General features: G+C 38.7%; 1 protein-coding gene across 3 annotated transcripts in view; it reads right to left on the bottom strand.

Annotated features, from left to right (window-relative positions):
* Positions 1 to 711: 711 nt before the first annotated feature.
* The window catches only part of kcmf1 (potassium channel modulatory factor 1), a 31,413-nt gene continuing 21,601 nt past the window's right edge, over positions 712 to 10,523 (bottom strand). For all 3 annotated transcript variants that reach the window (XM_088910686.1, XM_088910685.1, XM_088910687.1), the window contains exons 4-7: positions 7,882 to 7,983; positions 6,870 to 7,047; positions 3,779 to 4,061; positions 712 to 2,381 (exon numbers count right to left, since the gene is read on the bottom strand). In XM_088910686.1, the coding sequence (XP_088766812.1) occupies positions 2,120 to 2,381; positions 3,779 to 4,061; positions 6,870 to 7,047; positions 7,882 to 7,983 (825 nt within the window). In that variant the 3' untranslated portion in view covers positions 712 to 2,119. The remainder of the gene's footprint in view (positions 2,382 to 3,778; positions 4,062 to 6,869; positions 7,048 to 7,881; positions 7,984 to 10,523) is intronic.

Raw genomic sequence — 10,523 nt, 5'->3', positions numbered from 1 at the left:
TAAACAGCTGTGATCCAGAACACAACCAATTCTTTGGTCTTTCCAGGAACGCGGAGAAGTATTATCACAAAAGATTCTCCTAAAATGACAACTGAAGACTGAAACTCAATGTAATTTTCAGAACCCTGGAAATGTACAGCAATCATAAAAATATAAACCTACAGTTAAAATTAAAATCACAAATTTTAAATGAAGTTTCAACTAAAAGAGCCAGTTTTGCAGCACCTAGAAGCCACGATAACATGCCCTGCTATGGTCAAGAAAAGGGAATTTTTGGGATTCAAATCTGTTAGCCCCGAAAAAATCAGTTCCTAGAATAGAGAATGAATTGCTTTATCGAAAAGTGTGGCAAAACTGCCCTTACTGTACCTACTTTAGATGTTCAGAATATACAAAAGACAAACACCTTTTTGACGTTCATCTTACAGTCAATGTATTCATAGCAGATGTGAACTGAGGAAACATCTTGAATCCAAATAGTGCCAATCGTTTAAAAAATTCATTGTAGCAGTTTTAAAGAAACTCCACACAATAAGTACCACTGAGCAACATTAATGCTTTAAAAAAGAGCGGCTGTGTGCAGAGTCAATGAACTGAAGAGTAAAACTGCCGACCTTCTTAGAAAATCATCACATGGCATGACTACAGGCACTGGGAAAAAGCTGATCAGCAAAGCAGACACGGTGAGAAACACGATAACAGGTCTTGTGATAATTTCATCAAAAGCTGTGCGCAGTTTTTATTGTTGAACTCTAAATTTACATTAAAAAAAAGTCCGCCCTTGTCCTAGAACCATTATGAAAGTTTACGCACAAATTTAATATACATCTCATTGTATTTTACATAAAGGATTAATAGTATAGGCATGTAGGTGGCATGATTCCAACAAAAGGCTTAAAAAACTCACTTCAAAAAGAAAATCAGAATAAATAAAAAGGTGCTAATGTTAGCATAGAGTAAATCAGAACATTTTTTTTTAGAATATAAAGAACACAATGGTTGTAGTTTAACTCTCAGGCTCTCCTGATATGAAAAACAAACTCCACAACACAGATAAGAAACCTAAACAATGTGTGTATGCATCTGAGGAGAGGCAGGAAGTCAGGAAACAAGTTAAAAAAAACTAACAAGATGAATAATATTCAGAGGTCTCGTCTTCTGTACAGTGCATAAATGAGTAAAACTACACCCGGTGTTCAAACAGCTTGATATCACTAAAACATCACAATATAAGAAAAAAGTATATCAGAAGCAAGTTGCTTTTTTCAAATGCGTAGGAGATTTCTTCTATGGCCTCCAGAGGGGATTTCTGCAGCAGTTCTCAGGTCAACCATTGATGCCTCCCCCCAAAAATACAGATCCTCAGCTGGCGAACAGAAGCGCTGAAAGAACTGACGTACATGTTTGGGGACTAATGTCGGAGAAAAGCAGTCACAAAACAAATGTTACACTGAAGAAAAAGGACACATAAGCTCGCCTTAGAAACGTGCTGTAAAACAAATGCATTGCATTGCTCCACTTTAAGCTTACTGCAGGTTGGGAAAATGAACACCATCAAAATGTCCCTCAATTTGTTTTTGCTAGGTTTGTTTCAAAATCCTTCGCAGGGAACCCTTAAAAAATAGTTAAAGAAAACTTTGGGATATTATTTCCTTTTTTTTTAATGACAAAGTCATTAAAACTCATGCACTCTGCAAAAAACCTCATGCAGTAGTTATGGTAAACCATCCAAGCAGTTTTTATTCATTAATATTCATAAATACACACAGCAGCTTCATTAGAGATTTTTTTTTCAATTTTTTGTTTCCTCTTCAGTTTGAATGTGGAGTATTTATTAGGAGAGCCTTTTGCATGTCAAGGAACAGGAAGCAGAATCTGCCTCTGGCACTGCTACCTAAGTTTACCTGCTAGAAGTAAAAATTAGTTATGTGGAACTGATTATCTTTTTATATATATATATTTCATTTTTTTTCCTCTCTCGCTCCTTTATGAATGTACACAATGTAACAAGAGTGACAGACCTGAAATTACAATCACCAAAACAAACCCAAAAATAGTTGTTGTCCACTTTCATTGGCAGTTACAGCACAGAGGACATTGTCTGCGGAGTGGGATGTCATCAAAGAGGAGGTGGTGGAGGCTCGTTTCCTTTATTACTTTCTTTTAAATTTAGGTTTTCTAAAGCAACATCTAAAGGCATAATATCTACACATCCCATAGCGCCGAAGTCGGCGAATTCCCCCCGTTCGTCCTCGTCTGAGGAGGAACTTTCTTCCCGCATCAAAGTGGAGAGGAGAAGCTCCTGGACAAACAAACTGCGATCTGCCCGTTCGCTTTCCAGGGACTGGCGATCTGCTTCCGTCATCTTCGGGTCGTTCAACCTAGAGGACATGGGACAAGAAGACCCCTATCAACACCATGCTGTTTAATTTTATCTGCTCGACTTCTGAGCATCTTTATCTTCTAAGCCACTGGATTAATCTCTCTGGATATTATTTTTACTTAATTTGATTTGGGATTGCAGACTACATTGATGGCTGTGCATATTAGCTCCTTTCAGCTCTGAGAGGAAGTGTTGTAGGCCAGGACATACTTCTGAGAGGAGGTTCAGGGGTACAAGGCTGACACGTTTGGGGAGCTGCAAAGATAGCTGGACTCCGTCCAGTTGACATTCACCTCTGGCTTGGAAAGGCACAGAGACTGAGATAAAATGCTCATCAAAGAGAAAGATCTCTGCAAGAAAGTACCATAAGCTAAGCAGAAATCACAAAGCAGTGCTTGCTGGGCATGTTCCAGACCCAGGCATGCCAAGCACTGTCCACTGCTATCCTGAGGAAGATCTGTTAACTACCTGATGCACGAGTGGAAGCCAGACATTTACAAACTACCAAACAACGAGCCTAAATTGTTTCTTGATGAATTCAAGAGGCGACAGTAACGCAGCGTAAACAGTGGATCTGCTGTCGTCCGTAAAAATACAAGCAACAGGAAGAAAAGAGAGGCAGATTTGTTTGAAGCACAATGCCTGTGTAGCACAGAGTAAAAATCTAAAACCAGTAAATCAGGCAAGAATCATAATTGCAGTAAAAAAGGAGGGCCATTCAACAGAGTGCAGTATTGGTTAAAGTTCACCACAACGTGAGATGAATTGCAGGTACTGGCTAAAAAAGGATAAGTCTTAAGGAGACATGAAACTGTGACCGGGGACTGAGCAGTTCTGATTTCAATGGGGGTATCATACCACCACTGAGGAACCAGGGCTGAGCTAGCCTGGACAAATAAGGCTCTGGAATTGGGGAAAAAAGAGAAGAGAAAGTCTGGCAGTGGAGATGCAGTAATCAAGTCAAGTAAACATTGTGTCTCTTGCGATTTGAAGAAAAAACCATACAGCAAGAGCTTTACTACACGCAGTATTCTACTAGAATGATGAGTCTGCTCAGGCACAGCAGGGCAGCTTTTATATATACGTTTACTACTTCACTTCCCAGGGAGGTGATGTCTAAATCTTGTTATTGAAAGGGAACTGAATAATGTGTATGTACAGCAACGCTCATTTTACAGCACAGTGGAACAGAAAAATGGAAAAAACTCCATGTATAGTTGGACACAAATGAAAGTAACACGCTTGTATTAAATTTAACATGATAATTAGCATCAATTCATGACAGGTTTAAGGACAATCGATATTATGGGTTACTAATGGGTTTCAGACTTGGGTATTCACGCTCTTGGCAAAATCGTTTTTCTTGGTGCTGCGTGCGCGCCAGACGCAAATTACCTTGTGAGGAGAAACTGAGAATTCTGGGTGGCCTGTTGATTGTTTTCCGTGGTGGTGGTGTTTGTCGTTGCCGTGGACTGCGTGATGGTGGTGGTGATGTTGCTCGTGTTGGTGCGTCTCGTCGCGTTCCGCGCCGACTCCAGCTGTTGCCGTGCTGCCTGCGCCTGCTGTCTCTCCAGCTGCAGCTGCATCTGCAGTTGCTGTAACTGAGAGGCTGAGGGGCCGGAAGAATTCAGCTGCCCCCCTGCCGAGCGTCTCACCCCTGACAACTGAGATAGAAGCTCTGCAAAGATCACAGAAAAGCATTACTTGAACACCGTCACAAATGGATAACACTTTCAGATTTGACTTTGTTTTTTTATTCAAGGTAACTATAAGATAGTTGTATTTTTTCCCAGCAACAGTATAGCAAGCACCTTTTTGACTACATCAAAGGAAACCTGACATGAGGCATTCATCATCTACTCCAAAAGACATGAGAACTCAGAAATAACCTAATCTACCCATTGGCACAAGTTAAATCACTCAAAGAAACACTGCTATTGCTTTCTTAAGACATGAAATATATTAAATTCGTAGTGGCAATAATGTCTCCTTGATTCCTTATAGGTAATCCTGAAGTGAATGCCGTCACAAAACAGTGAATTTAGATGACAGGGATATAAAACAACTGTTGCACATTACCAATATTGACAGTGTATAAAGTCCGACTATGCAGTCAATAAAGAACGAAAAAGGCCAACAGTATTTTAGATCAAAAACTGCTTAACCTCTGTCTGCACCTTGTTATCCACACTGTGCCAGAGCCGAGGATATTACTGCCAACTTCAAGGACTTGTCAAAGCACGATTACTCTCCCCATCAGAAAACCTCTGCAGTAAGTCTTTCAGCTTCGCTGTTTGGGGTTAATGGTCCATCACAGCGGGTATGAAAGAAACCATGGAGGAAACGGCCATAATCCTGTCTCGCCCCCCAAGATTATTCTGTCTTTAGTCATTACATGCTAAGAAAACTATTTTTAGAAATTGAATGAGTGTTCTCGTTATACTGCAAAGGGAAATACTCATTAACTTTTAATTAATGCTTGATTTTCCTTTATTTAAAATGCCTCAAAAAATTAAGCAAGAGGGGGAAACAATGTCCAATTATAGTGTTGCCCACTGAGAGTGCAGAGTAAATTCCTTTAATAAAGGGTCAGAAATGCCATCTTTGATGGTATAAAATGGCAACTTTAATGTCTTCCTTCATTTCAAATATATAAAAATACACCCAAAATCGGTTTTACAGTTGACATTAAAGAGGGTTTAAAACTCCCCGTTCTTTACTATATTTTATTTACATATTGGTATCATCCACGTATTACAGATTAAGATCCCTTGTGAAAACCTGAGAAGCTACTTGTTAATATTTACATTTACTAAAGATTCTTCTCTCTTGTTGTGTTAATCCTTATATCCGCTCTAAAACTAAAGCAAATGTGCAAAGACCTGTGACTGGAACATGATCATGTCAAACAACAGGTCAAAGGTGTCCAAACAGTTCCAATAAGCTTACTTTGGACGACCAAAGCTAAAACTGCATCGACTGCAAAGACATTTTCTAATGTGGAGAAGACATGCTGCCAGCATTCATAGACTTCCATACTCCAAACAGAGGTACAACTCATAAATGTGTTCATTACATATTGTTTTATATAATTCCTAGAAATGTAAACAATATGGTTTTGTTCAGGCAGATCTAAGTCTGAAATTCAAGGAAATTGTACCTGATTTTGACCAATACTCTTTTTTAATATAATATTTCTTGTGTCGCTGCTGGTATCCGCAGCAAATAATTTAGGAAGGCTACAACACACTACTAAAACAGAAGATAACAGGTTCTGAAAAGTTAAAGTACTCGAGCTCTTAGTTGAAGACGACTATACAGTATTTAATACTCTACATATATTAGTTTGAAATGTATGTTTTGAACTGTGCCCTTAGGTTTAATTTGCTTCATTAACACTTGATAAGCTTTATATTCATTGACATACCAAACTTGTAATCAGGATGTCTACCTTTTAAGCACAGCAGGTTAAGGTTAAATTAAACTCCTTTATGAATGACTTCCATCATTAATGTGAATAAGTGAATTAATTCCATAATTAATGTGAATATAAATGGAAACGGATTAAGACTGCATGCAGCGCGCAGCGGCACCAGTGTGCTAAGGACACATTATATCTTTGTAAACTGCTCATTATAAAACTATATGTCAAGTGGATTTATTAATTTCATTTGGTTTTGCAGTCTGCATTTTGTACTTTGAGTGCAGTTTCAGATCATCAAACAGTGCTCCAAATGTAAATCCCTTACTTATTTTTACATTACCAACAAGCCCGGGTGCGCACAGTGCACGCATCTTTAATCACGTGCCTTTATCACTTATCTAACGGCGATACAATAAATACAACTGGAATTCATCTCTTTCAATTCATGTTCATCTCAAAGATCGCGGGAAGCTGGAGCCTACCCGGCAACCAACGAGCCCAAGACAGGGAACACCCTGGCTGGGGTGCCAGTCCATCGCAGGGCAAGTGCAAGCCAATCATACATGGGGACAATTTGGAGGCCACGGTAAAGGCTGACGGGGGAAATTGGGCCGGGACTCCCTACTCTTATCAAGAAATGCCCAGGGATTTTAATGACCACTGAGAGTCAGGACCTCGGTTTAACATCTCATCCGAAAGACGGCGCCCGCTACAGTATAGTGTCCAAATGGATAGCGTCCAATTAATTTCACAAGTGAACTTCATTTACCTTATGAACTGAACAGGAGGATATCCCTGCATCCTGCAGTATTAACACACACATGCCTTGGCGTTAAAGCTTCAAAAGAAGCCGTTAAAGGAAGACGAAAATAAAGCAACTGGACAAGCACACTAGTCAGCACTCGCTACTTCCTCTGCCTTTAAAAAGAATGACATGGAAAATATTTACAGAAAGAATGCCTACAGGGGCACTGACTGGTACTTTGGTGCGGTCAAATTAGAGCTTTTTCCTTGCAATGAAAAAGGTGCCAAGACAATTGTTGTGAATGATACAGAACTTACCAGCTATGGGATCCATGGCTTCCCTATTGCTTGGAGAATATGATGAGCTCTGTGAAGATGAGAGCCCACCAGTGGAACTGCTAGTAAAGTGCATGTTTGATCTGCGGGCACGAGGACCTCCTAACCCTCGCCCAGGGTGAAACATCCTACGTACATGTCGGACACCACTGGATTCATCGTAAGCACTTCATTAAGGAAAGATGAGAGACAGCCAAACATTCAAAAGGGTGCCATTGTTAACCTTCAAGCTCTGAGAACGACTCATAACTTTCAACTTCCATGCACCTCTTCTTAAAAACATGCCTATCAAATACAGCAGTTTGTTTCTAGTCAGACATTGCAGAAGACGTAACAAATCACAGGCAAACTTAGCTGCATTTATTTTGAACCACACGTGAAAATGCTGCTACATAAGAAACTAAACCACTTACATACAGCTCTGCCTTCCTTTTAGATATCGGAGGATGAGAAAAATAGGGATTCGGAGGCGTTTTGGTTTTTGGAAGAGTGACTGACCTGCTTTTAAGCTCATCATTTGAACAATATTTTTGATTTTATCTAACAATTATGCAAAAGACGCAACATAAAAGACGACAATATAAATCCTGATACATTCCTCAACCCTTTTTCGTCTATTCCACACCACCAATATTTTTTTTAAAAAAGAGATGATTTCTGATGAGAAAATTCTGATAAAATCGGATTACTCTGAGAACGCTACCAATAAAAAGTGTATACTGCTCAAAATAAATTTACAGTTATATGGTTCTTGTGTTCCAAGAATTATCTTAAGTACTGAACACAGATTAAATAAACTCCAAAGCATGATTTGAATCCATAAGACTGAAAAGTTCCCTGCACCAACAAAGAGAAATAACCATGTGACGTAAATGAAACAATCAACATCAAAAATGAGTTGTGAGGCACCAGAAAAGCAAACTACAAAATGCTGTACTGGCATATTTCGGTGGATTCAACAGCTTCACGATGATGAATGTCACTGAAAGGATATTAAATCTCTAGGTGCTCTGTGTTCAAGTGTAAGATGAGCTGCAAAATCATCTGTAACATGATTGGGGTCGCCTCCAGGCAATGCTGCACATATTGGACAGATCTGTAAGAAACAAAACAGAAATTACTCAATTGGAAATGAAGGAAAACAAAAAGCAGACCACTACCTACTTTAAATTAATTCAAATTCCTCCAGTTAACATGATCTCACTTTGAATGCTTGTGACTATGGAACAATAAGTCTTTTGAGCAATTGAAGACTTGGTGAGATGGGCATTAGTTACTTATTTTGAAACATGGTTTAGACAAACTGTTTCTCGGCTACCCAATAAGTAAGGATGTGACTTTCGATGATTTCCTTCGTGAACAGTAATAAAACGGTAGAAGAAAAGGCAGTGAAAGTTAAGTCACTGACTATCCTACATATTAAAAATCTCTTCAAAATGTAAAATAACTCTGTCTCTGCATTTTAGGATGAGATTCGGTGAAGTAGCAACATACAATTTTTTTTCAAATCATCAAACAATAAACTAAAAAATAATATTGGAATTGTGGAATTTTAAAACCTCAGAAGCAAACGGTTAAAATTATCCAAAAACTTTTACAATTTCACAGTGTGAAACCTAATCCTTGATTTTTGTAATGAACCTGTGATTGCAGCTTTTATCTCAACAGTGAAAGGCTCAAAGTATATAACATATACATAAAACAGAAAATGAAAGAAATGAACACGCACCACAAAAAAAAAAGCTATACAATTTGTTGCTGGCCTGGGCGCTAAAACGAATCCATACCACAGGAAGGAGTTAAGAAAAAGACATCTGCTACGACCAAAATAAAACAGCCTGATTACTAACGCAGGAGGCGTCACGCAACATTTAGGACACTTAACAGCTTAATAAGAGCCCTGCATTCAAATGGAACGAGGCATAACTGTAGAGGAGGACAAGGCTGCACAGAGTCTAAAGGTGAATAGCTAGTGGGAAGATATTTCCCACTATTTAAAAAAAAGGCAAAAAAAGCCTTAATAAGAAACAGAGGTGCTTAAGGCGGAACAAAGCTTTATGCCGAGATGCTGAAATGCACTATCAATCGTTAGATGTGGGAAGTTTGACGTAAACTGGCCACAACAAACCTATTCAGATGCAGGTGTCTTTATTTTGAAATCCACCACTGGATTTGGCCCCTCTTTCTGAACCATACTTCCACTGACAGTTTTCATAACAAGAAGCCTGTGCACCCATGATGCAAATATAACACAAACAAGCAGGAGTGTAACACTGTATTGCCCTTGGCTGGACAAATGTTTCTTACAAAAGAAAAAAAAAGTTTTTTATGCTTTCACAGGCTGTCTCTGAATGACAAACTACTGAGAAACGTTTCTCCTGCTTCCTATGGTGTGAGGCAAAGCACTACTTTAAAATTAGAATGTTCCTTACCTAAAAGGTTTAAAATGGAATCTATGTTTTTCATATACATAGTACTTCACTTGAGTGTGTTGATCTTTCTGCACAATTCCATAAAGTATTTTAGGCTTGATTTATTTTAATGAAATGTAGGTGACTGGAAGATAGCAGGTATTTTATAGCTAAATCGTAAAAAATTCTAAATTGTGTCATACTTCTTATAATTTTCCATGTAACTTTTTAAACCTAGTTCTGAACAGCCATTTACAAGAAGGCCAGGCCCTTTCATGGCCTCCAAGAGGAAAAGGGAAATTTGAGATTAAATGTTTAACCACAACCATCATCTTTGTTTTCAATATTTCTGATGAAGCCCAAACAAAATATCAATTTACTGATCTCTTTGACAATCAAGGTATAGTTAAAACATAACTGATCCCAGATTAAGAGCAAATCACAAAAGCAGGGACATACTGCCACCTAGTGGGTGACTCGAAGTAATGCAGTGGAGTCACATGTCCACTCATATTGAATCACAAAAAATATATAAGGCCCTATTTATTCATAACCTTTTTAAATCACTTCATTGCACTGTAAATAAATAAATTAATATAGACATTTCACACCTGTGATGCTTTGTGCATTTCTGTTTTTGTCAGTCATTAGCTGCATTTGAAAAAAGGGTAATGAAAACCGGATGATACAGCAGACACAATGAGCAAATACAGGGCCGTGTTCCATAAATTGAACGCTCTTGATTGGGAAATTAACCTCTTAACAAATTTTGTTCCTGAGCCGTCTCACTAGGATTCACTGGATTTCCTTTTTTAATTGCAAACCCAGAGGGACCAATGGGAGGACTGTATGCAACATGGTATTACTCTGACATTTCAGTGGGGAACCCCAGCTAACTGAGTCACCGGTCTTATTCTGCTGCTTGCATTCAGAACTGTGAACAGCTGTAATGCCAGGTTAAGCATATGCTGAAAAAGGCTCTGGGGTAAAAGCCCATAAACCCACTGCATTATAACTTTGACGGACTGTACTATGGGAGGTCTAGTTTCACGGATGTTGACAAACACAGGTTCTGTACAAACCATTCATTTGAGAGCCAAACCCTATACACACAAGCAAAACAAAAAACTTGTTCTTAAATTTCCACTCAATCCAAATTACTATCCATGTCAAACAGCCCACGGTAAAGATGCTGTGTGGTGTGCGGTCACTAAACTACAAATTA

Source organism: Atractosteus spatula, chromosome 3, assembly GCF_055471065.1.
Source record: "Atractosteus spatula isolate fAtrSpa1 chromosome 3, fAtrSpa1.hap1, whole genome shotgun sequence".
NCBI classification, from domain to species: Eukaryota; Metazoa; Chordata; class Actinopteri; order Semionotiformes; family Lepisosteidae; genus Atractosteus; species Atractosteus spatula.
Note: the sequence above shows the minus strand (reverse complement) of the source record. Positions and strands in the feature narration are given on the sequence as shown.